Source organism: Acomys minous (genome assembly GCF_964271855.1).
Source record: "Acomys minous genome assembly, chromosome: 9".
In the NCBI taxonomy this organism is placed as follows: Eukaryota; Metazoa; Chordata; class Mammalia; order Rodentia; family Muridae; genus Acomys; species Acomys minous.
Genome location: NC_140490.1, coordinates 80,828,475 through 80,854,805, shown reverse-complemented (window position 1 = coordinate 80,854,805; position 26,331 = coordinate 80,828,475). Strand labels below are relative to the sequence as shown.

General features: G+C 56.1%; 1 protein-coding gene across 5 annotated transcripts; it reads right to left on the bottom strand.

Annotated features, from left to right (window-relative positions):
- On the bottom strand, positions 1–26,331 carry DAZAP1 (DAZ associated protein 1). Of its 5 annotated transcripts, none has more exons than XM_084795579.1 (12): positions 26,241–26,331; positions 14,728–14,768; positions 14,205–14,371; positions 13,951–14,016; positions 11,569–11,679; positions 11,000–11,048; positions 7,652–7,734; positions 5,508–5,661; positions 4,444–4,473; positions 4,154–4,294; positions 3,351–3,527; positions 1–862 (listed from the first exon to the last, which is right to left on the bottom strand). In XM_084795579.1, exons 1-12 carry the CDS (start codon positions 26,243–26,245, stop codon positions 690–692), a joined length of 1,197 nt encoding a protein of 398 aa, XP_084651705.1. In that variant the 5' UTR covers positions 26,246–26,331; the 3' UTR covers positions 1–689. The 5 variants fall into 5 exon arrangements, with proteins under 5 accessions (XP_084651705.1, XP_084651703.1, XP_084651704.1 ...); XM_084795577.1 differs by lacking the exon at positions 26,241–26,331 and adding an exon at positions 22,320–22,530; XM_084795578.1 differs by lacking the exon at positions 26,241–26,331 and adding an exon at positions 22,320–22,528 and having other exon boundaries at positions 11,569–11,676.

Sequence of the window (26,331 nt, the reverse complement as noted above, 5' to 3'; positions counted from 1 at the left end):
TTCTGATCCAAACACGCTGCTTTATTCAAACCGGGTCAGACTGGCCAATGGGAACCTGAGCCCTGCAGAGGGGCCCCCAGCAAGGCCTCGCTGGCCACCTGTGTGGGGCCCAGGCCATCTGTGACTTCAGCACTGCCACCTGGGCCCGGGGCCCTGTGGCACCTGCAGCCACATGAGCCGCTCAAAGCAAGGAATGAACAAAAAAACCAAACGCACGCAGTAGTCTCCACCCGTGCCCCAGCCCGCGCCGGCGGGAGCCAGGGCCCCCGCATCCCGCACCCAAACCCTGCTTTAAATTAAAAAATAAGCCAGTATACATCGTAGAAAATTTCTCTTAAAAATCTCACAATTTGTAAATGTATATTTTTCTTTAACATAAAAGTTTACAATATACGGTAAAACAAAAGGCTCAGGAAAATAATCTCAAAAAGAAAAAAAAAAGCAAAGAAAAAAAAAACCTGAAATTCTGAATTAAAGCTGAAGGCGTCTTTTAAACCCTGTTGTTGAACCAGTGACGTGTTTTTATTGTGCTGATGGGTCAGAGAAAAGAAATATATTTAAAACCTCAGTCCAGATGCGGCCTCCGCTGCCCCCCCTCCCCCAGGTCAAGTGGTCGTTTGTTTTGTCCCGAGTGTGTGATTGTCACGAGTTCACCAGTCCCGAATCCTGCCCTGGCACCATCCCCCTGGCTAGCGCCGGTAGGGATGGAAGCCCTGCACGTTGTGGTTCTGCCCGCGTCCGAAGCCGCTGCCACCAGCGGGGGGACCCCCCGAGCCCGGCACCGAGGGGCCTCCGTAGGAGGGAGGCTGCTGGCTGGGGTCGGAGAAGCCTTGGCCGAAGCCGCTCAGGTCCTGCCCGTAACCTGCGGGGAGAGCGGCTGCTTAGCTCACGTCACAACACCCCTGCCTGGCTTTTCTCAAGCAGAGGGGCAGGTGTTCGGGCTTGGGGTCTGTGGTGCCCTGGAACTGGGGAGCTCCAGGGCGCTCAGTCCAACCTCCCAGAAACCCTTTCAGCTAAGCCCAGTGTCCCTGAGCAAGATGCGCCACTCTCGTCAGGGGAGAAGCCTCGTGAAGGGCAGGTAGATGACACCACTACCCGCCTGCCTGGCCAGTAGGCAGAACCACCTCAGCAGGCTCCCCAGCCGGAGCAGCGGTGTGAGGACCCAGGCTCCACTGGCTTGGGCTTGCGGTTGGTTGGCACTTGTTGCCCAGGGCAGTGGGTAGCAAGTGGGAAGGTGGCACCCACCCACACCCTGAAGCCAAGGGTGAGCAGCTCAGAGCGCTATGGCAGCCTGGGACACAGAACAGCAGGGCTTTGCAGTGTTCACACAGCACGTGAGGGGAGCAGGCTGTGTGAACACCATCCAAGCACTCTGTCCCCGTGTATGAAACGCCGTGGGAAGGGCTGCACACGTAAATCCCCTGTGCAGAACACTGGCTGCTTCTTCACAGGGCTCTGTGGCTTCCCAGGCCCCATGTGGCAGCTCACAGCCACCAGGAACTGCACTTGTCAGAGGCTCCGATGCCTCTTCTGGCAATTCCATCCATGTGGTACACAAAAACTCACCAAGGACACATGAAGTAAACTAATTTCTAGGAAGGAAGTTTCATTCTAAAATAATAAAACCAAACAGGAGCCACGTGTGGAGGTACACACTTTCAGCCCCAGCTCCTGGGAGGCAGAGGCCGCATATGTCTGTGAGTTCGTTACCAACAGCAAAAACAAACCTGGGGCTGGAGAAGAGAAGAAGCATGGGCTCGTCCAAGGGGCCCGCCCACCTGGCAGCTCACAACTGCCTAACTCTAAAATCTGACAGCCTCTCACAGATAGACATGTAGGCAAAACACTGCACATAAAATAAAAACACATTGTTTTTTTTTAAAAAAGCCCTTTGGAGGGCAGGGCGTGGCGGCGCCTGTAACCCCAGCACACGGGAGGCAGGGGCAGGAGGATCGCTGTGAGTTCGAGGCCAGCCTGGTCTACACAGTGAGTCTAGGACAGCCTGGTCTACACAGTGAGTCTAGGACAGCCTGGTCTACACAGTGAGTCTAGGACAGCCTGGTCTACACAGTGAGTCTAGGACAGCCTGGTCTACACAGTGAGTCTAGGACAGCCTGGTCTACACAGTGAGTCTAGGACAGCCAAGGCTACACAGTGAGTCTAGGACAGCCTGGTCTACACAGTGAGTCTAGGACAGCCTGGTCTACACAGTGAGTCTAGGACAGCCTGGTCTACACAGTGAGTCTAGGACAGCCTGGTCTACACAGTGTGTCTAGGACAGCCTGGTCTACACAGTGAGTCTAGGACAGCCAGGGCTACACAGAGAAAACCGTGTGTCAAAAAACAAACAAACAACAACAACGAAAAGCCAACAAAACAAAAAACAAACAAAAAAGCCATTTGGGAGGCTGAGGCAGAAGAACTCATTTTGAGTTCAAGGCGGAGCCTGCCTTACAGAGTGAGCTGAGAGTAAGAGTCTAACAATGGGGCCAGAGAGGTGGCTCAGAGGTTAAGAGCACTGGCTGCAGCCGGGCGTGGTGGTGCACGCCTTTAATCCTAGCACTCAGGAGGCAGAGGCAAGCGGATCGCTGTGAGTTCGAGGCCAGCCTGGTCTACAAAGCGAGTGCAGGACAGCCAAGGCTATACAGAGAGACCCTGTCTCGAAAACCAATTTAAAAAAAAAAGCACTCCAGCACCCACATAGTGGCTCACTTATAATGTGATCTGGTGCCCTCTTCTGGCCTCCAGGTGTACATGCAGGCAGAACACTGTATACATAATAAATAAATCTTAAAAAAAAAAAAGGGGGGAGGGTGCTGGAAGACTTGGTGGGGGGGCAACACCTATGACAGGAAAAAGCCTGCGGATGCCAGTACATGTATATGTGTACGTACACACACACACACACACAAAGCTTTAAAAAGAAACCAAGGCCGAGGATGTGCCTCTGAGGGACACACACGCCCAGCACGTGTGAGAATGGATTCACACCCAGGGCAGAAGCCCACTACTGTGCTCACTACAGAGCCTGATGAGGCGAGGGGGAGGAGCCAGCCGGGGCAGGGTGGGAGCAGCCTTCTACAGCAGCCCAGATCACCAGGACAAGGCCCCGGTGGCAGACCTGGCCACTCCCCGACGGCTCCACAGGGCCAAGAGCAGACAGAAGCCCGCAGGCAGCCAGCACACACACCAGAGACTGCTGGCACTAGCCTCTGGCTGCACCCAAAGGGACTCCCTGGAAGACAGATGCAAAGGCAGGGACAGCAAATAGAACACAGCACCCCAGCATCCAGTGTGGTGCCCTCTCCTGCTCCTGCCTATCCTGGGCGCAGCTGGCCACAGCCACTTACCATACTGACCATAGGGGAAGTCCGGCTGGGCTGTTGGGGGTTTGCTCATGTCGGGGGCGGCCTGAGACGGAGGTGGCGGGAAGGCCAGCGGGGCAGCCCCTGGGGTGGCAGGGGGAGGAGGGACCCCTGGAGGGGCGAACTGATCAGGGGGTGGGGGCGGAGGCCCGTAGCCAAAACCTGTAAGGACAGGAGAGTCAGGTGTGAGTGGCTGCTGCCAGCGGCACGACCGAGGGTGGTCACAGTGTCCAGCAAGGACATTCTATCCCCCAAGGAAGACCGCTCAGACGGCTGCTTGGGACAGCACCCGACCAGAGCACCAGGCTGTAGTGTACCTAGAGCCAGCAACTCTAGGTCAAACTTGGAAGCCACCGCCAGGGCCGGGGTGCAGCTACGTACTGGATGGCTGCCTAGCTCCAGGAGGCCTCCACCCCAGGACCAGAAGAGAAAAGCCACCACTGGCCACAGCAGCCAACGGCTTGGACCACTTGAGCTGGCTGTGTCCGTGGGGTCCAGACAAGATGGCAAAGTGAGCTAGAACTAGGCCAACTATCCTGCCTTGGTCAGTGGGCTGCAGGCCCCATCAGTATGTGCCCGCCCGGACTAACAGAGGGTGTCTTGGGCCAGCTCTTTCCCACACATGAACTGCCTGGTCCAAGCCTCCATGCAGCACCCCAAGAATCTAAGAACCTCCCATGTACTCTCAGTCAGCCCTGGGGGGTGAGTGCAGAGCGTGGTCACTGTGGGCCCAGCAGGATGGGATGGCAGGTGACATGGTGGATCTGTTCCACTGGGGCAGCACTTACTGAACTGTGGTGGGGCGCCATAGCCCTGTGGGAAGCCCTGCGGTGGTGGGAAGCCTCCAGGCGGTGTGGACACAATGTAGGAGGTGAAGGGCGGGGGCGGGGGCGGGGCTCCTCTGCCCGCAGGGGGTGGGCCATAGCCACCTGCAACACAGAGTGGGTGAGGAGGGCAGGGCAGGCTTCCCGGCACAGCCCAGGTCAGCTCCACAGCCTTCCCCCAGCAGCGGTAACCCAGTGCCTGCAGCGTGGCAGGCCTGTGGGGTACACTTCGCCCCCCGCAACACCTGACTCACCAATGGCCTGCCCTGCTGGCACCCACATTCCTAGACAGAAAACAGAAGAGAAGGTGCCAGTTAGTCTGTCAAAGTGACTTCTCTTGGTGTTGCCCAAAAACCCCTGGGAATAGGCCCAGGTTTCTCAAGAGGTCTAACAGGAAGGAGAGCAGGGCTAAGCTGCAGGCCCACAGCTCTCTGCTACTCGGCACAGGCCGCGTCTCTGCCTGCTGCCGCCCCAGCTCTGCCAAGCCGGCCTGTGAGCCAGACAAAACTCTTAAGTTGCGTCTGTCAGAACAACAGGAAATACCACGAGAAGGGCTGCGCCAAGGCCCAGTGCACTGACACGGCGCTCTGGCATTCAGCACTCGGACAGTGACCCAGGCCTGGCTGAGGCAGCTGGAGGCTCTGAGACACAAGTGTCCCATCCCCACGCCCCCATCGACAGGCACTGTGCTGGCTAGGCACTGGGATGCTGCACACTTAGTAGAGGGGACAGAGCCACCAGGTGAGAATTCAGGGTGGCCAAGGAGTCTGCTCTGCTCGTACAGACAGTGGAGGGTGGTGCGGTGGTGCAGGCTGCCAGCCTGGCCCTTGGATGCTGATGCCGGAGGCCTGGAAAGGTCAAGGGTAGCCTAGCAGCACAGTGTGGCTGTCTCCAGGAGGGGAGGGCTTGTCCTCGTACGTGGCTGCGGTGTTAGCACTCAGCATCAACTCAGCCTGTGGCCTGAGCTCACCTCCAGCACAGAGGGAAACCAAGCCTCATGCTCTACTCAGGTCACATAGGAAAGCTCTAGAAAACAGGTAGGGCCACCTGCAGACTGGGGCCTCCTCGGCAGCCTGTGTTCATTGCTGCCAGCCAGGGGGATACTGGGCAGAGGCGGGGACATTTGCCAAAGTGATGTCACGTGGTCTTCACAGGACAGCTCAAGAGCCCACATGCCTGTGAGGCCCTCAAGCCTTCCTGCAGCCTGGCTCATGGGGTGCTGTGAGCCTAGCACAGAGAAACAGGGAGGCAGCTACCGCCTCCAGGACGCCCTGGCAGGGACAGAGCTGTGCCTGTGCCTCAGTGGACCCATCCTTACCTTGTGGGCCATATCCTTGCTGCCATGTGGGCGGGGGCTGGCCCGCCCAGCCGTTGGCTGCACTGGGCGCAACGCGGCTGCCCCACTGGCTGGCTCCCGGCTGTCCTGGTGTTTGGTTTTTGCTGTCCCGAGGTTCAGCCCGTTTAACCTCCACCTAAACAAACCAAGTGCACTTTAGGTAGAAGCCGCGGTGGTGCCCCTGCCCTTCAGACACCCGTGGTGACTTATGACTACACTTAACACCTTACGACTTAAAGTGAGTACTTAATATAAGCTTACTTAGGCCAGTAGGTTTCTTTCTTAAAAAGATAAAAAAATAAAAAAATAAAATAAAAGTTTGTTCTTTAATTTCTTTGTATAAAAAATGTTTCTCAGGTACAACAGATGCATCTGGAAGACGCCTTGTGAACCCCCACTACTGCAAGCAGCAGGAGGCCAAGAGCCCTCGGAGACAGCTGAGGTGGGGCACCGAGGGTACCCTGCTTAGACTGGCAGTCTCCTCCCACCCAGAGAGCCCCGCCGCCCCCCTGCATACCTGAGAAACACGCTGGCTTTGACTCAGTTATTTAGAGTGTCTAGTGGGAGATAGAGACTTACCTTCCCCAGGCTAATGCTTAGTCTCAGCTAACTCAAAGGCATGTCAGGGGATGGATGTGAGCCTTACAACACAGCTAACGAAAGGTCAACAAACATGCAATAAAATGGACATCGGGATCAGTAAGCAACCTTCATACTGTGTTTGGCAACAGCCCAGCCCTGGCCCAGCAGGGACAGGGGGCAGCAGACAGGGCCCTAACAGAAGCTGGTGTGCGTGACCTACTCAGGCCGGGGTGCAAGGACAATCTCACTCTGCCGAGGGCACAGCGACAGCTCAGCAGTCCCTGCCCGGGCTACCCGTGTCAGCAGGGTTAGGCCCAGAACACAGGTTCCAGTAGGGCCCTGGGAGAGGAACTAGGCACTCAGGCCTCCCCACCTCCCTGCAGAAGCACAGCCCCGCTGCCGCCCGACCCCCAGCGCCCAAGGGCTGCCATGATGGTGAACCTGGTGGGAAGCAGATGCTGAAAGCCTGGGCAGTGTGAAAGCAGGAGCTCAGCTCGGAGTTAACGAGTGCCTGCAGCTCCTGGGGGCTTCATCCTGCCTACAGAGCAGTCTGTGCACCCAAGACTTGGGGGACTTGGGCTGCGGCCTCTCAGTCTGGGGTTCAGTTACCATGCAGGCTCAGCTTGGATATGTAAGAGTCCCCCAGGGGCTGCAGTGACCGGTAAAGGTCAGCCAACGGCAGGCTGGGACTCTAGGGGAGTAGACCTGGGGATGGGACCTTGACGATGCACACAGACAGCAGCCTCTGAGCTGCTGGCAGCTCCTGTGCCCTACGGTCTGCATGCTGGCTTACACGGAGGCTGCTCCAGTCAGAAAACGGCTGCCCCATCTCTCTGGGGTCTGCCTAGGAGAACAGAGCCCGAAGCCCACGGCCTGGGCGGCTGCACGGTCCCCAAGTATGAGATGCCCGTCCTTACTTGGGCCCAGCACAGGCAGCCACGGGAGTGCGGGGGCTGGGAGTTGTACCTAGTCTCAAGGCTAGGGCCCCACCCAGCCAGGGCCAGGGCCAGCATGCATGCTAAGGTGGCCAGCGTGGGCGTGAGAAGGGCTAAATGGGAACCCTGCGCATGCGGCCGTGGAGAGCTGAGGCCTGGGCCTGCCCTGCCCGCTCTGCAGCAACACAGTATGAAGACGGAACACCAAAGGTCACTTGACTGCACGTGGTTAAGTGCTATCAGAGCATGTGGCTGGTCCCGGAGTTCCACAGTAAGTGACCGTAGGACACCAATCCTTCAGGATGTTTCAGTGCGCTCAGTTTGGAGCTGGGCCTCCGGCTGGGGAGGCTCCTGCTCTCACGTTAAGGTCACTGTTACACAAGGGGCGGGGCCACATCTGAAGGAGTGGTCATGGGAGCCAAGCCTGAGGCAACACTGGGGTCTCACTGAAGGTCCCCACCGCCCAGGGCCCCACCCTCTGCCCCATCCTCCTGGTCCAGAGGCAGTGCCCCATGGACGGCCTGCTGGGAGTCCCCACTTTGCAGTGAAACCCCTCATTGCCTAAGGCTTGGCTTGGTCTTAAGGTAAAATAAAACTACAACTACACACTTTTTTGCCCATGATGTCGTGAAAATGCATGTTGACAGCCTGGTCCACTGATTGTTCGTCCTCGAAAGTAATAAATCCAAAACCTAGCCAACGACGAAGAGTGAATCAAGGTAGCAGGGCGTGTGACACAAAACAGGATGATGAACAGTATCAGGGCGGCCTCGGGGCCGAGCTGGGTTTCAGACAAAGCCTGTGTGCAAAGGGGCTATGGCCCGCGTCAGGATGGGGGCGCTGGGTGACGCTCAGCCTTCTCAGGGCTGCGTGTGGCCATGGGGAAGCGCGGTGACTGGAGGCTGTGGCGTGTGTGGAGCTGGGGTGACTGGAGGCTGTGGGGTGTGTGGAGCTGGGGTGACTGGAGGCTGTGGGGTGTGTGGAGCTGGGGTGACTGGAGGCTGTGGGGTGTGTGGAGCTGGGGTGACTGGAGGCGGTGGGGTGTGTGGAGCTGGGGTGACTGGAGGCGGTGGGGTGTGTGGAGCTGGGGTGACTGGAGGCGGTGGGGTGTGTGGAGCTGGGGTGACTGGAGGCTGTGGGGTGTGTGGAGCTGGGGTGACTGGAGGCTGTGGGGTGTGTGCAGCTGAGGTGACTGGAGGCTGTGGGGTGTGTGGAGCTGGGGTGACTGGAGGCTGTGGGGTGTGTGGAGCTGGGGTGACTGGAGGCTGTGGGGTGTGTGGAGCTGGGGTGACTGGAGGCTGTGGGGTGTGTGGAGCTGGGGTGACTGGAGGCTGTGGGGTGTGTGGAGCTGGGGTGACTGGAGGCTGTGGGGTGTGTGGAGCTGGGGTGACTGGAGGCGGTGGGGTGTGTGGAGCTGGGGTGACTGGAGGCGGTGGGGTGTGTGGGAGCTGGGGTGACTGGAGGTGGTTGGGGGTGTGTGGGAGCTGGGGTGACTGGAGGTGGTTGGGGGTGTGTGGCCATGGGGAAGCGGGGTGACTGGAGGCAGTGGGGTGTGTGGTGTGGGGTGTGCTCTGGCTTTTCTGAAACACAGCTTCTCCCCCAGGGTTTGCAATTTGTTTCGCAGCTAGTGCTGACAGCAGCCCCCGCTGTTCTAGGCGGTACCAAGTGCAGTTCTATCGTGCCTCGCCAGGCTTACCCAACACTGTTGGCTAAGCCCACGGAGCCCTATGGCTAACAGTCTACTCCTCTATGCACATATGCTACAGCAAATACAGGCTATACACAAAGATACAGGCCACAACGGGTTCCAGCAGGTCAAATTCTGCTGTCAGCAGCAACAGCAAGAGGCATGGTGTCATAAAAAAAAGAAAAAGGAAAAAAAGAAAAAGAAAAAAGAAAAAAAAAAAGAAAAAAGAAAAAAAGGGGGAAAAATTTCAAAGGAAAAAAAATTTAGCATTTCCCAAACACAAGAAAGTGGCAGTATAAACGAAGTTTGGTTGGTCTGGGCAAGCGCGGCCACCCAACTAGGGGCAGGAGGGACTGGGCTTCTTTGACCTCTACCGAGGCCACACTGGACGCTAACGTCTCCTACAGCGCTCAGGCCCAGAGACCTCAGGGGAGCAAAGGGTGAAGGAGGGCTCAAGACAGAAGCACTCAGAAGGGTTGCAAGAGATCTTTACAACAGAGGATGTGACAATGGTCCCCTGTGCACTGTGACAGGGAAGCTGGGAAGGAGGGGCCCGGGGACAGGACCACAAGCTGATGAGTCAGGGTGTTGGGGCTCAACCAGGAAAGTAACCCTAAGAGGACATGACAAGAGAAGAGATGGGGGCGGAAGAAAGGGACCAGGGGTGAGGTGGGGGGAGAGGGCGGGTCCCGGTCCCTGCTGTCCTATGCAGATGGTGGCAGGGCAGGAGAGAGGCTAGAAGGAAGGGCACAGGTCATGTCTAGAGGAGCTGAGGCTGAAGAGACGAGAGCACGGACAGAGGAGAGCAAGGGAGACTGCAGACAGGGGGCTCGGGGCCCAAGATGGCCTTGCTGTCTCAAGTCAGCAGACACAGAGCAGAGGGAGAAGGGACGCCGAGACCACCAAGACCCTCGAGGAGTCAGCAAAGCCAAGAAGACAGGAGGTGCTGGAGGGGACCCTGCTGACCCCACCCCTGCTATCTGCCACCCACTGGGACACTTCCAAGCCCCCGGGGGATACAGGCCCACACGCCAGCCCCAAAGCCCTTGACGCAGCTCCAGCAAGGGTCAGCAACACTAGCTGGGTCTGGCCAGGCCAGGTGGCAGGAGGGCGGCGGCGGCGGCAGCTGTGCCAGCCGTGGGCGGGAGGACCTAGGAGCTGCCCTCAGAGTCCTGCACACCGAGGCTTCGCAAAGTCAGAGGCGGCATTTGGAACACAACATAGTAATGAAGACATGTGAAAAGTTGACATTCTTTCAAACGGCGGGAGTGTCTGAAGCCACCGGGCTGGCTGGGTCCAGGCACAGTGCAAGAGGCCGTGGGTCGTGGGGGAGGAGCCGGGGCAGGCTGTCTACAACGCTGTGTCAGAGGCAGCAGCGGGATAAACACACTGAAACTTCGTTTACACCCCACGGGAGCAAAGCCGCTCCGTCCTCTGACTGCGGGCGGGCCTGTACCTGTGTGACTTAACTTAGCACCTGGAGAGAGATCTAGAGAGACATCGTTAATCACAGACAATCACAGAGAGAGGAGACAGCTTACTTAACGGTACCGTATTCTATGGCACTACGTACATCATTAAGCATGTATGTCTACCGTAAATTAAGACTAAGACTTAACAGCTAAACCACACGAGTGAGCAGTGCGTCCTGGACGAGTGGAGGAGGCTCAAATGGCAAACTATGCTCCTGAGTGGTGGCGCCCGCGGGCACCAGAGCGGCACCTTCCCTGACGGGACATGTGGAGGAAGGCTGTGTGGGCTCAAGGACATACAGTGTGATGGCAGTGAGGGCCGTGTAAGGTGAGGGTTCTGAAGTGTGAAGCACTCTGGCCCAAAACAGATGCTGAACCAAAAATATGGGTGACAAACAAAAAGAAGAGGTCTGGAGAGCACAGATGTCACGCTCTGCCTGACCAGCGTGGAAGGAGAGCAGGCTGCTGGGGGAGGCATGGCTACGGCCTCGACAGCCAGGCAGGTGGCCACACAGCGGCCCGCGGCCTGGGGCAGCTGGACTAGGGAGGAGGGAGCCTGTGCTTTGGAAGACCTTTAAAAACAAGAGGCTGTGTTCATGTTCATGTACAGTGGCCAGAATGGCCAGCGGGGAGGGGAGAGCAGTGTGTGACGTGACTGGGAAGCACAGAGACTGTGTCTGGGCACATGGCCCAATGGCATTCATTGGCTGTGCAGCATCCGACCTGGCCTGTCTAGGGTGAGATAGTTTGCCATCTGAGGGGAGGACATGGGTCAGGGTGAACAGGTCCAACCCTTACCTCGAGGCCGCTGCTTCTCTGCATCATAGATCATGACCACCTCGGTGACCTGTGGACAAAGGGTCAATGAGGAGGGTTTGTGCCACAGACCCACTCAGCCCATTCCAGGAGCTCCCAGGGCACCAGCCAATGAGAGGCTTGCTAAGGCAGACCAACAGCGGTTCTGCCTCTATGTCCCAGGAGGGATGAGGCCTGGGAGGCGCCAGCAGTCTTCCTCTGGCCCATGCTCCACCCTGCCTGATGGACACACCCCACCCTACAGTCTGCAGGATGCCGCCATGTCTCATCACACCCCAGCTCGACGTCTAGCAATTCAGGCCCGCACTGTCTTGTTTGCCCCACCCAGCTGCTCAAACCCTACAGTGAGCAAAGGGCCACACCCAGGAGTTCCATCCTCTGGGAGATGGCGAGTGGGACAGTGCAAACAGCTCAGTGCCAGGAGGCCAGCGCTGCCACAGGGCTCAGGTCTAACGAGGGCCAGCTGCCTCCCCAGCAGCCAGGAGAAACGGATGGGAGCAGCAGGTGCAAGGGCTCAGCGGGGATGTGGTCAGGGACGGCACAAAGCTCACCACTCCGAACTTCTTGAAGTACTCCCTGAGCTCCGTCTCGCCGCAGTTGTGGGGAATGCCCCCCACAAAGATCTTGTTGGATTTGCTGCTGTCGCTCCTGGGTCCTTTCTGCTGCCAAGGAGGAGGGGATCAGTGACTTCTGATGGACCACGCCCACAGGCTGGCTACCACGCAACCCTTTCTGTGGCACTCTAACTCTTTCTCAGACAGCCTCGTTATGTAGCCCAGGCTGGCCTTCAACTCACAGCAGTCCTGCTGCCTTGGGACAGCAGATGCAAACCACCTGCTCTGCCCCTTGTGTGGCTTTTCCTTGTTGTTTTGTCTTTGGAGGCGAGGTCTCTCCACCTAAAACTCGCTATCCAGGCCAAGGCTGACCTTAAACTCAAGTGCTAGGATTAAAGGTGTGCGCCTCCTGTTCCCACTCACCACCCCAACTTACAGAGCTTCCTAGTCAGCTAAAGCAAGACACCCCAAAACTATACCACTCACTACTCTGGGGACACTAGGAGCCGGGTGCCACACTGTGCTGTGGCCCCCAAAATCGAAAGGTCTGTGAGCAACAGGTAAGCGTGGCCTACGGCCGACCACTCAGAGTCACTGCACAGCTCCCCTGAGAGCCTGCCTCAAACAAAGAGCCTGCAGGGTTTGAGCCCTCAGACACACATCTTAGGAGGAGAACCAACCTCAAGCTGTCCTTTGATCTCCACACATACGATGGCATCCATGTCACAGACACCAAACGAGTAAATGGAATAATAATAACAAGAACAGTAACAGCCAGCAGCAGCAGCAGCCTCAGTGTCAGGAGCAGGAGGGGCTGGGAGCTGCAGGCCCGCCAGGGCCTCCCTGCGGTGTGAGGACAGCCTTCTGCACTGACTTTTATTCTTAGTGGCTGGGACAAACCTGAGCCCTCCACTTCCTACAAGTGCACAACAACCTCCGTGCCCAGTGCAGACGGACATTTTGGCAAGCTCAGGAAAGCCACACAGGCAGTCTCAGGAATGCCTGAGCAGAACCTGGAGACACAGCAGACCTGGAAAGGCTTGGGCAGCGCAGCAGCCAAGGAGGCCCTAAGCCTTGCCTCATCTGTCCCGTGGCTGCTCTGCTGCCCACGGCTGTAAGGCTCTGTCCCCTGTGTGAAGACTGCCCGATGCCCATGGTCCTAACGACTCTGGGTTGAGACTGCACTTCTGAGCTGGCTGAGGTTGCACAGGCCTGTGAGCTCGGCATCCAGAGACTGAGGCAGGAAGATCCTGGGATCCAGGCCAGCGTGGGTTACACAGTAGGCCTGGACTGCAGGGGGGCACAGCACTGTGTTGTGACAGTGGGCTTACCAGACCGGCCCACTCTGACAGGTCACAGAGAGCGACCTATAGGGCCGAACCCCAGAGGCCAAAGCCAGCCAGTGCCATGGTGTTTATAGGAAGGGCACTCCTGCTGAGGGCTGTGTCAACAGCTCTAAGGCAGCATGCACAGTGCTGTGCTAGGCTGTAAAGCTTTTCTGGAAAATGGCTTTCCTTAAAGAAAAAGGGGGTAGGGCTATCAACCACAAGCTCCCTGGGGCTGTCAGAGGGACGTGTGAAAAGGAAAGGGCTGGAGAGATGGCTCAGCAGCTTAGAGCATTGGATGCTCTTCCAGAGGACCCAGGTTTGATTCTGAGCATCCACATGGTGACTCACGACTGTCACAACTCCAGCTGGAGGAGGACCTCAAGCAGTAAACAGATAAACATGCAAAGAAAATGCTCACACATTTAAAAAACACAAATAAGCCAGGCAGTGGTGGCACACACCTGTAATCCCAGCACTCGGGAGGCAGAGGCAGGTGGATCACTGTGAGTTCGAGGCCAGCCTGGTCTACAAAGTGAGTCCAGGACAGCCAGGGATACACAGAGAGACCCTGTCTCGAAAAACAAAAACAAAAACAAAAAAACTTGGAAAGTAACTGGGGAATCACAGCTAACAGCTGAGGTTTCAGTACTGGACAGGCCGAGACCATCTCTCATCAACCGAACGAGCTGCTTGCAGGGGCCTCGGCCACTCAGAGTGTGACAGATGACGCCTCACGCAGCCACCTCTGCCCACGTAGAAACAAAGGCACAGTTGGCTGCTGGGCAGGGAATGCTGAGGTGCAGAGCAGAGTGAGGATCACATCTGGCCCCACTCACCAAGAGCACAGCTGGAAAGGGTTAGGCTCCGGGTGCTCTGCTAACAGGGCTCCAAGTCGAACAGTAAGAAGCTGCACCCAGCCCAAGCTGAAGGCGCCCAGCTTCCCACAGCTCCAGCATCTGCTAGAGTCCCAGTCCCTTTGCGCCAGTGGGCAGGTGGGATAGTGGTAGGCACCCTCTGGCATGACAGAAGCACCAGCCCAGCCCAACCTTACCCAGCCTTCCTTGGGCCGTGTTCGCTCTGGCTGCATCCCCCGAGGTGTGCATGGCTTCGGGTCAATCTGTGGGAAATGTCAAGGCCGAGCTGTGAGCAAGAAGCTGTGGCCCCTGTCACAACACCAATCACACCCTAGAGCTTGTTGCCTCAAGGCTCCACCCTCTAACACACCCCATCTTTAGTAGCTTGAACCCTACAGCCAACTAATTCAGACCTGTGGGCAGAGATCAGAAGGAGCCTGAAGGCACTTACATTCCGGCCATCCAGGGTGTGTGGTCTGCTGGCCAGCACTGTCCCCACACAATTGGGGTCTTTAAACTTGACAAACCCGAAGCCGCGAGACTGGTTGGTGGTCTTGTCTTTCATGATGACACAATCCACAACCTCACCATACTGGGAAAAGTAGCTGCGCAGAGTCTCTGCTCGGACACAGGAACAAAAGCACACACATCCCTAGCTTAGGCATAGCCTCGGCACGCGTGCACGCGCACACACACATACACCATGCCTTGCAGTACCCAAGCTGCTTGGCAGCTAACTGCTGGGGAGAGGGCACAGGGCTCCAGGGGATGGCCACAGAGAGCTCACATGGCCAGCCACCCTGCCTCATGCTGGGAAGGTTAGACTACTGCAGGGAACAGGAGAGCAAGCCTGGAGAAGCGCAGCACCACCACTCAGGCATGCTGACTCCAGAGCAAGCTCTGCAAGGACACAGGGCTAGGCCCACAGACTGCAAAGCCAAGCCTATCCATGGCTGGGACACTACAGCTCCTACCTTGAGTGGTGCTCCAGTCCAGGCCGCCCACGAAGAGCTTCCTGCAAGGAGAAGAGGCACAAGGTCAGCTGACCCCTTTCAGGGCATTGCACCCACACCAGGTCCACAGAGTTTCCATATTATGGCAGAAAAGAGATAAGAGACCTTGCTGCCACCGTGCCTGCAGCCTCTGCAGGACTCACCATCCAGCTGCGCCCAAGCCCAAGGGCCTCAGCCAACTAGAGCAGGACCACAGCCAGGACATGGCCCCATGAAAGTGCTGGACAACATGGGGGACAAAGCCTGGGCAGTCACCCACTGTGCCCGGGGCCCAGATCTGTACAGCACAGTCTCTAAGACCAGCAGCACCCAGAATAAAGAGAAGCAGCTGTATCAAATGTCCCGTGGGCCTCAGCAGTGGCACTGACTGTGTCACCTGAAGCACCAGGGCCTCAGCAATCATTCAATCCCGGCAGCTCTGAGGCACGAGGCAGAGAGAGGCTGCCCCATAGCTGCCGACCCTAGGCAGGAAGCACATTTGGGGCAAGTCCCTAAGCAAGAAGGGTCCCCAAAGCCAGCACCACCATCTAGCTCCAGACATAAGGAACCTGCCCACCTTGCAGGAAACCTGTGCCCCACCCCCTGCCGTGCCGTCTGCCACCCGCAAGGCAGGCTAGAAACCAGAAGAGCCTGTGCAAGTCGGCACCTCACTGCCAGGACCCCAGATGTGAGCCAGAAGCTTCAAGCCAGGAGCGCCCTCAGGTGGCCCAAGCCATGGGCAAGCTGGGGGATCACACAAGTCCCTTTCTTCCTGCTTGTGGAAGAGGTGCCCTGCCTGGTCTGCTGGGCAGGGCTAAGGGCAAGGCTGCCAGGCCACTGGACTCCTAGAGCCAAATCTGTGCAAAGGATCCAGCTGAGGGCAGGTGGCCTGGGGCCCGGCCTCATTAAAATAAAGCCACAGCCTGGGAGGCCAGGGTGATGCCCACTGAAACCAAAGCACAGCAAGCTTAGCTCTGTGACAACACCAGCTGCTGGCAGCAGGAGGCCACAGGGCACAGGAAGAGGAACCGGTCAGATGGGTCCAGGCCAGGTGCAGTCAGACATAAGCGCTGGGAGAGAGCCAGGTGTGGCAGCGCAGGGACGGGAACCCAGCACTGAGGAGCTGCAAGGAAGATGAGGCGCTGAGGCCACACGAGGCTTTTTACAAAGAAAACACAAAGAAAGGGGAAGCCAGTCAGGTCACCAGCATAGCTGGCATGCAGATGGCACCTACGAGTGGGGGGCGAGGTGCCCTCTCTCTTTCTGGCTTCAGGAAGCAGAGCACACCCGCAGCGTGCAGTGCCATGAGGGGACACGTGTTGGTGCAGCTACTGTTTTGGACCATGTCGGAAGCGTCATGCCACTGCACAGCTCCCTGGCAGCTCCCTGAGGCTGCTCACCCTGGCTCTGAGGACCACCTGTGTGATGGAGCTTTATGTCTGGCTCAAAAGAGCGCATCGAGCGAGACAGGCCCATGCTCACAAAGGCTCTGGAAGGTTCTAGTATGCAGAGTCCACTTCCTACTTCCTTTGTGGCTGAGCTCTGAGCCTGGGGTAGGGGCAAGTATCCAATCAAGTCAGGAGAAATGAAAGCCAGAACCTTGGGAAGGCCTGCCGGCCAGCCGCAGCCCCCAGCCTGCTTCTAAGACCCAGGGCTAGAGAAGGGACAGGCTGTGGGTAACAACAGGGACCAAGACGGCTCCAGAGGGAGCTGGTGGACTCCTCACTTTATAGGCACCCCTCCACGGTTGGGCAGCCTGCACCCCACATCCTGCAGCCATCACTTCCCTTTAGGCCTCAGAGGCAGGCTTCCTGCGGTGCACAGTGATGCACAGCTCAGGGCCGATCCCAGGCGCTGCGGGATGAGCCTGGCAGTCCTGCTGCCCACGCCTAGGATGGCTCTACAAGGACACAGGGTGCAGAAGCCCAAGAGCCCCACAGACACGGGGACACGAGGGTGTGACTCAAGAGGCGGAATCTCTACTAACTCCACTGCTGGCCCTAAGTGCACACGCCCCTGTCACATGGCCCCTCCAATCCTTACCATGGTGGTACAAACAGTAGTGTCACACACACATGCTCTGCCATGGCCTCCTGTCCCATGTGCCTGCTTTTCCCTTCCCCAAGGCCACTCGTGCCTGTGACCCTGAGACTCACTGTCTCTAGAGAGGGATAGATCCTCCAGAGCCCTTGGGGAGGCAGCTCAAACCCACATGCAGGCCCACAGCAGGCACCCACAGCACAGCATCTGCAGCCCTGGACTGTGGCCAGGGAGCAAAGGCCCTGACCAGAGGCAGCCCAGCCACGCTGACAAATGAAGTGACAGTTGAGCACTCCCAAATGCTGCTCACACCAGCCTCCTCTGGACCCTAGCTCAGCACCATGCACACCAGGACACCTCCCACAACAGAAAACCACCCCAAGAAGCACCACCAGTGCTAAGGAGACAGTTATCTTGACTAAGTACTCCAAGATAGCTGCAAGCCCCCCCATCACCCTCCCCCCCACCCCCCTACCCCGCCCTGCACCTGCCTCCTCCGTGCCCTCCAACAAGCTGTCTCAGAAGGAGCAGCTGCAGCTGCTGCAGCAGAACTCCGTGGCTGAGGGCTGCGGTCCTCCGAGGCTCAGAGCCAGGCACACAGTTCCTAGGGCAGGGACACTGAGCAGTGGGCCTCCAGGTAGAACACAACATGAGGAATGGGCTTGGCCCCTCCCTCACAGGCCTGTCACTGCTCTTCACCTTTTGCCAGTGGCGTGACAAGAAAGCACTCTCCGCAATCTGAGATGCACAGCATCCACACGACACAGTGTGCGCTGGCCCCTCACCCAGGCCAGCAGAGAGCCCAGGCCTCCCTGTAAGTCCTTGCCTCCAGGATGCCTGCTGTACTGACTTGCCTTTCAGTCTCCAGGTGAGGCTGACAGCGGTCAGAATACCAGCTGTCAGATGAACTGTCCCCACCACCCAGCCCCACAGGTCTGCCTGTCACTGCGGGAGCTGGAGGGCAGAGTGGCTTGGGCCACCCAAGTCTCTGCTCAACATGGGCCTGAGCCCTCCTACCTGACACCAGGCCACTTTGACAGCAAGCAGGGCCACACATGAACCTCCACCCTGGCTGACCTCACAGCAGAACACAGAAAACCACACTCAGGCGCAGACCGAACTCCTGCCAGTTGTCCCCTGACCTCTCCACAGCGCATAAGCACTTGAACACATATACACAATTTTAAAAGAAATGCAGGCTGGGCATGGTGGTACGAACCTTTAATCCCGGCACTGGGGGGGCAGATGCAGGCGGATCTCTGTGAGTTCAAGGCCAGCCTGGTCTACAGAATGAGTCCCAGGGCAGCCAGGGCTGCACAGAGAAACTCCATCTTGAAAAACAAACAAGCAGGCCAGGCGGTGGTGGCCCACGCCTTTAATCCCAGCACTCAGGAGGCAGAGGCAGGTGGATCACTGTGAGTTCGAGGTCAGCCTGGTCTACAGAGTGAGACAAGGACAACCAGTGCTACACAGAGAGACGCTGTCTCGAAAAACCAAGTTAAAAAAAAAAGAAAGAAAGAAAAACGAACAAGCAAACAATATATACATACATACTAAGATAAACAGACCCAGGCATGGCGGTGCACACCTTTAACCTCATAACTCAGAAGACAAGAAGGGGGAGTTCTCCTGGTGTACATGACAAGTTTGACCATCCAGGGCTCTGTCTTAGGGAAGAAAACAACAACAACAACTAGCACAAGACTGAGGTGACCACAAGGATGGCTTCTCTGCTACCTTCCACTGATCTCATCAATGACAGTCACATCGCAGGCTCTGGCCAGCAGTGGGTTTGAGAAGGAAGGGGTGCCTCCTGCCATGACCTGGGCCCCAGGCTATGCATGCCCCAGGAGTGTGGAGGTCCCACCAGACCAGCCACAGCTGGCCACCTGCCTTGGCTAAGCAGCTCACTGAACACCAGGCTACACAGGAAACTGAAGAAACTGGCATCAGGCATCTAAGACAGGCCCAGGAGCAAGGAGCTCTAACCAGGACCTTAGATGGCCCACTGGTGGGGCACAGCTGCCAGCTTATTCAGTAACCAACTGCTGCACTTGGAGACTCTACGACTGGCCGCCTTAGGGTTTAGTACCAGTACTAAAACCAAAAAGAATCTGCCTGGCGGTGGAGGCGCACGCCTTTAATCCCAGCACTCAGGAGGCAGAGGCAGGTGGATCTCTGAGTTTGAGGCCACCCTGGTCTACAGGACAGCCAAGGTTACAGAGAAACCCTGTCTGGAAAAAAAAAATAAAAGAGTAAATAGATAAGTAATAAACTAAATTAAAACTCCTTTTGTACCTAAAAGCCGGGTGTGATACGGCACCCCTTTAATCCACACACAGGGAGAGGTAGGTGGAACTCTGTAGATTCAAGGGTGGTCTGGTCTACATGGAACACTCCCGAACAACAGAGAAACCCATCTCAAAACCAAAACCAAAATAAACCACAAAATTTGCCCTTTGGGTAGCTTCCTGGGGACTCACAGCGCAGAGTCCCAGGCTAGGCACATGTTCCCAGTACCCAGTGGGTCTGTGAGGCTGTGGGGGCGCAGCAGGGGCTGCCACCTCACTGGATGTCTTGGAGGTCCCCAATGTCACAGACGGACCTGCCCCCAGGCCTACAGTGGCCCTCCAGACCCCATGCCTTCAAGCAGGGCATGCTGCAGACCCACCACCTGCACAGGCACCAGCAACGTCCTCAAGGTCATGGCGGAGGTCCAAGTTAGCAGCCTCCTTCTTACAGCAAAGTGCTCTGATCTTGGGGTAGACAGTGAACCCCGTGCTCACCTCATGAGCAAACACGCTGCCCACCAGAGCCAGGTCCTCTGTGCCGGGCACACCCAACACTGAGGACACTATTAGGCAGCTCACCCATTACTCCCAGGAAGTGTGCCAGGCGGCCACCAGACCCTTCCTTCAGAGGCAGAGAAACCTGCCTAGGACCCAAGACGCAGGGGGAGACTGAGGAACTGGGACACCCCAGAATACATGAGAGCTTCACCGTCCCCAGCTCAGGTAGTACAAGTTGTGGGTAGGAAAATGAACCCCCAACTTGCCTGGCCATGTGCAGCAGTCTGTCAAGTTCCTGCGCTTGCAGGGGGAGCCTCAGGATACCGCTCAGAGCCCCCCAGGCCAGAAAATTAACAAAGCAGCAGGGCCTTCTGGGGAGAACCTTTGTCTCACTCAGGGTCCCAGGAGACCTCAGGCTCCTTGACTAGGTCCCTCTCGATTTCCAAGTTCGTTTGGACCCCTCAAGCACTGGTTTCTATCACAGAGACCAAAGTCCCCACCTGGGGGCCCAGTCCTCAGCTCCTTTGTGATCTCCCCAGTTCCTGCATAAGGCTCCACAACTCTAACCGCCTCCCTCTGGTGATCCCCACAACCCCCAGTCTTGTTTCTGGGTTTCCTAGCACTCTGTGCAGAGTCCCCCGTATTGTGAGCTACTGCTCAGGTTTCCCTGACCCCAGGTTCCTGTGTGAGGGTCTCCACACCACCAGGCTACTATTTAAGGCCCCCAGGCCTCGAGCTCCTCTCATACTCCCCCAGCACAGAGCTCTTGTTCTGGGTGCCCTGGCCTGAGGCACACTTTCAGGGATGGGGTGGGGGGTGTCTTCCTGGCTTCTGGGTTCCTCTTTCAGGTTTCTCTGCCCCCTGAACTACTGTTTATTGTCACCCCTTGTGGTCTCCCTAACCCACCGAAGAATCCCTTTGGGGTCCTGGGCTACCCTTTGGGTTCTTTATAGCCTTAGGCCCCCTAAACCATCCCCAGGCTTCGCTTTGGGGTCCTCCTACACGTTAGCCTGTTCTTTGGAGTCCCCTAAGCTATCATTTGGGGTCCTTCTCTACCCACTTGAACCTCACGCTCATGGCACTGTCTTCTGGTGTCTCCATGACCCCTGAGCTCGCATTTGGAGTCTTCCCAGCCTCTCATTTATTCTATGAACAAATAACAACAAAAATAACTTACAAAAAACAAAAACAAAAAAGAACTCTTTGACCCCTTACTTTCTGGGCCTGCCTGACTTGGGGGGTCTCCATTTTGGTGTCCCCTAGATTGGCCAACTATCTTTTGGGTTGTCCCTGGCCCCTGAATTCCCATTTGGTGTCCTCCCAGCCCCCTACGTTAGCCCTTCAGCTCTCCCTAGCTCCTTAGTTATCCTTTGTAGTTCCAAGCATCCACCAGGCTCTTTTCAGCGCTGTGACTCCTGTTGGAGGTCCGCTAGCCTCCTTTACTCGCCTGTAGATTGATCGCCCCCGCTCCTGAGCTCCCCTTTTTGAGGTTCCCTTATTTCCTTAACTGCAATTATGGCTTATGGTCTCTCATAGAGCCAAGGCTCTCTTCTGCGATTCCCTCAGCCCTCTGAACTATCCTTTGGTATCTCCCTGTCCCCACAGCTCAACTTAGGGGGTCCCCTACACCCTAACCCACCCTTTGAGAGGGTCTCTCAGTACCCTAAATTATGCTTCAGGGTCCCTGACTCCCCTCATCCATTTAACCCCTGCTATCTTTTGGGGTCCCCTTGAGCCCTAGCTCCCAGGTAAGGTTCCCCAGCACCCTGAGCTATCTTTAAGGTATCCCTGACTCCTCATCTATTCTTTGGTGCCCCCCAGCCCCCCTGAATTTTATGAGAGGATCTCCCTGATACCCAGGCTCCACTTAGGGGGTCCCTCCAACACCTGATCCATCCTTTGGCATCTCTCAGTCTCCTGAAGTACCTAAGCCTGGAACCCCACGACCTCCAGCACTATCATCTGGAGACCTGTTAACCCCCAGCTCTACTTAGCAAGCCTCCAACACCCCTGACTGTTCTCTGTGGCCCTCTTCATCCTGGCAGTACTATGTATAAACCCTAGCACCCTAGTTACACTTTTGAATACCCCTCAGATCCCTGAGCTATCCCACAGAGTCTCTCTGAGCTGTAATTTAACTTTGGGGCTCCTCAGCACCCATAACCTAATTTATGGGGGGGGGGAGGTTTAATCACTGACCTTTTACGTATTCTTTAGGGTCTCACAACATCCTTAGTCTATTTTATGAGGTCTCCATGATCTGTGATCTATCTTTTAGGATCCCTCACTCCCCAGAGTTGTCCTATGGGGTCTCTTTGATCTAGAATATATTTTTAGGAGATCCCTCAGTTTCACCAGTCTACTATTTGGGGTTCCCAAGAGCCCTGGTCCATCCTTGGAGAGTCCCTGCCACCTAGGGTCTCCTGTGGGGGGTCTCTCAGCACCCGTAATTATCTTATATTGCCTTTCTGACTCCAGGGATTCACTTGGGGGTCGTCAACACCCTGATCGCTCATTTCAGGGTCCCTCAGTCCGGTGAGTTATCCTGTGGAGACCCCTGACCCGTGAACTATCACCTAGGGCTTCTCTGACCCGTGAGGTATTACCTGGAGTCCTTTCAGTCACCCATGGGCTGTCTTTGGGGCGACCCCCCGGAACCCCGGCTCTTCTCTGAAGTCGCGGCCAGGCCGGCCCGGCACCCCGGCCTCCCCCGGCTCCCGGCCTGGTCCTACCCCATGGCCTCACCCGATCTCGTCGGCGCCCGCGCTGTTCATGGCGCCCTGTCCCGGCCCGCTGCGCCCCGCTCCTCCGGAAGGTCACCGCTCGTCCCTCCCCGCGGCCGCGGCCCGGATCTGCGCAACGGCGGCGGCGCTGAACCTCCTCCCTCCGCGCCAACGGTCGCTGCGCGTCCCCGCGCCGCCGCGCCGCCGCCCTGCGCACGCCCGGGCGCGCTCCCGCACGGGGCCTCCGGGGGCGGGGCTAAGGGCGCGCCGCGCGTGCGTGCCTGCTTACAAGCAGGGACGCAGGGCTCTGCGCCGGCGCGGCAGGGCCAACCGAGCCACACGCTTCCGCCCGGTCGAGTCTAAGCCTTCTGGGAAGTGTAGTCCTCCGCATTATCTGGCCCTCAGAAGGCGCGCGGAGGGAGGCAGCCACGTGCGTGCGTGCGTGTGCTTGAGGTACCCCGCTCGGCGGAGCGTGCATGGCGCGCGCAGGCGCAGACGCGGGTTCCCCGTTCCCCACACGGCGAAACTCGGCCTTGCGTGGGAGCCTGCTAGGGATAAAGTCCATGGCCGCCTCTCAGAGACCGGTGTATAATGCAGGCTTCACGTTCATAACCCCGAACTGGGTCACCTCTCGGTTTTCTCTTTTCCCAAAAACGATACAGAGGGTCACAGAGGCTGACTCACCTGTCCAAGGTCATCCAGTTAAGGTCCGATTGGGGTCAAAGTAAAAAATTAACCAAGTTCACTGGCTGTGAAAAAAACATCACTGTCCCCCAGGACCACTACCACGGAAAGCCAAACTCTTAGTACTGTCTGTTGTCTGTTGTCTGCTGGCTGTATTCTTATTAGGACAAGTGGCGCCTCTCTCTCTCTCTCTCTCTCTCTCTCTCTTTCTCTTTCTCTCTCTCTCTCTCTCATAGCAAGTTCCCTGTGTCAAAAAGAAACAGCAGCAGCAGCAGCAACATAATACATAAGTAAACAAATAAAACGCAGTAATGGCTCAGTCTGTAGAGCATCTGTCCAGGCTGAGCAAGGCCTGGGTTCCATCGACAGCACCACTTAAACCAGGAGTGCAGTGCAAACCTGTCACCCCAGCTCTCAGGAGGTCAGAGAGGAAGACCAGGAATTCAAGGTCATCCATCCGGGTAGCCTACATAGTGAGCCTGAAACCACCCTAAGCTATGTGAGTCCTTGTCAAACAAAAAATAACAACAAAACAAAAGCAAGAAATGCCTCCCAGCTGGGCAGTGGTGGCTCAGGGCTTTCTTTGATCCCAGCATTTGGGAGGCAGAAACAGGTGGATCTCTGGGTCTGAGGCCAGCCTGTTCTATGGAATGAGTTCCAGGACAGCCAAGGCTACACAGAGAAATCCTGTCTTAAAAACCAAAACATGGGGGTGCTAGAGAGATGGCTTAGTGGTTAAGAGAACCGCTTGCTCTTCCAAAGGTCCTGAGTTCAATTCCCAGCAACCACATGGTGACTTGTAACCATCTGTAATGTGATATGGCGCCCTCTTCTGGCTTGCAGGAGTACATGCAAGCAGAGCACTATATACATATACATAAATAAAATCTTAAAAAAAAAAAAAACATGGGCTGGAGAGATGGCTCAGAGGCTAAGGGCAATGCCTGCTCTTCCTAAGATCCTGAGTTCAATTCCCAGCAACCACATGGTGGCTCACAACCACCCACAAAGAGATCTGGTGCCCTCTTCTAGCCTGCAGTTGTATATGCAGGCAAAACATTGTATATATAATAAATAAATCTTTAAAACAAAAACAATACAAAACATACAGCTGGGCATGGTGGTACAGGCCTTTAACTCCAGCACTCAGGAAAGCAGAGGCAGGTGGATTTCTGTGAGTTTGAGGCCAGCCTGGACTACAAAAGCGAGTCTAGGTCAGCCAAGGCTACACAGAGAAACCCTGTCTTGAAAAACCAAAATAAATAAACAAAACAAAATAAACAATTTATTGCAGCAGCTCAGATCATTAAAAACAAAACAAAACAAAAAACAAGCCAAAGCTTGTTTGGAGACAAAAACCTCCCTATGTGGCCCTAGTTGGCCCGGAACTCAGAGATTCCTCTGCCTCTGCCTCTGGAGTGCTTTCCCCTTTTATGTTTTAGTTAGACCACTCAGAGTAGCGGAGCCTAGAGGCTGAGGCAGAGCTGGAGTTCACGGGGGAAAGCTCCCCTGGCAGGCACAAAGTCCAGGGACCCATTCCGAGGGAGCGCTGCTGCAGAGAAACAGGCATGACAGTGCACGCTGCTGGTGATCCTGGCCCTGGAGGATCTGGAGGTCAAGGTCACCCCTGGCTGTGTGGGAGTTTGAGGCTACTCTGGGCTACATGAGAAGCTGTTTAAAAGACAAACAGCAAGCGGATGCTGAGATAGATCAGAGCACCGGCTGGTCTCCCAGAGGCCCAGAGTTTGATTCCCAGGACTCATGTGGGGCTCACGACTGCCAATAACTGAACTCTTGGAGGATCTCATGCTCTCTTCGTGCCTCCCTGGGCACTGCACACAGGTGGTACACACACACAACATCCATGCCCATAAAAAATTAAAAACTAGAAATCATGCTGGGTGTGGTGGCACATGCCTTTAATCCCAGCACTCGGGAGGCAGAGGCAGGTGGATCGCTGTGAGTTTGAGGCCAGCCTGGTCTACAAAGGGAGTCCAGGACAGCCAGGGCTACACAGAGAAACCCTGTCTCGAAAAACCAAAAACCAAACAAACAAACAAAAAAACACCAAAATAACAAAAAACCCAAACAAAATGGAGACTGTCACAATGCTAAAGTAGAGGCCTGGTCTCCACTCCTGGTTTTTTTTGGTTTTTGTTTTGTTTTGTTTTTTCAAGACAGGGTAGTCTGTGTAGCCTTGGCTGTTCTGGACTCACTCTGTAGACCAGGCCGGCCTTGAACTCAAAGAGACCCGCCTGCCTCTGCCTCCTGAGTGCTGGGATTAAAGGCATGCACTGCCACCACGCCTGGCTTCTGCTCCTGTTTGTTGTTTCTGCTTTTTTTTTTTTAAGCAGTTTTCCCCATCTGTAAAGTGAGGGTATCAATAGTTACTGCTGTAGCATTTTCCAATGGTTGAAAGAGTTTTTACTGTTAAATTCTTCCAACAGCGTTAAAATAATAATAATAATAATAATAATAATAATAATAATAATAACAACAATGATGATGATAATGATGATAATAATAATAATAATAATAATAATAATAATAATAATAATAATCGTCAATCAGGTCGCTACACCCAACACGCCCAAGTGACTTAGGAGTAAACTAGAGCCGGTAAGTAAGTGGTGGGTGCGTGGGCTGGAGTCTCTGGGAGAGGGATGGCTTCTTAGACCACACTGGCCCAATGCATGTCTAAACTTGAAGCACCCAGCCAGGCAAGGTGGCACACTTAATCCCAACAGTTCAGCGGTAGAATCGGGCAGAATTCTGTGAGTTCCGGGCCAGCCAGAGCTACATAGCAAATTCCAGGCCAGACAGGGCTACCTCGTGAGCTCCTGTCTCTTAAGTAAACAAATAAATGTAAATTAAGAAATCAACTTGGAGAAGCATCGAGGATAATTGAGTGTACCCTTGCGAGCCAGCCAGGCAAATGCAGAAAGTCAGGCCGCATTCCAAAGGCCAGGTGCCCAGAGATCTTTCCCGGCTCCTAGGGGAAGGCTACAGAGGTGCACCTGCCAGTTTAGGGTACCCTAGCGGAAGTCTCTAGGCCCCGCCCTTCGTGGCTCTGGCTTCTTTGCCAGACAGCTAGGCTCCGCCCAGGCTCGTAGGCCCCGCCCGTCCATAGTAAAAGGCAGCTACCCTAGCCTTCTGGCCGGCTTCCTTGGTTCCAACCCCAATGCTAGCGGAGCCTCTAGCAGGCTAGGCTACATCACTAGCACAAGGCTGGACTTCATCCTATGCCAAAAGCACCTACCCCATGGCTCGGTCTCCATCCGTAGCAGAAAGTTGGACTCCACCGCCTCAGCCCCTGGCCCTGCTCCTTCGTTTTGTCCCTCATACTTAGC

Excerpts from the sequence above, each read along its gene's own strand:
- DAZAP1 (XM_084795577.1), bottom strand. The coding sequence starts at position 22,348 with ATGAACAGCGCGGGCGCCGACGAGATCGG. Across the intron at positions 14,017-14,204 it reads ACACCCTGGATGGCCGGAAT|ATTGACCCGAAGCCATGCAC; the intron begins GTAAGTGCCTTC and ends CATTTCCCACAG. Across the intron at positions 3,528-4,153 it reads TGGCGCCCCACCACAGTTCA|GTTTTGGCTACGGGCCTCCG; the intron begins GTAAGTGCTGCC and ends CTGTCCTTACAG.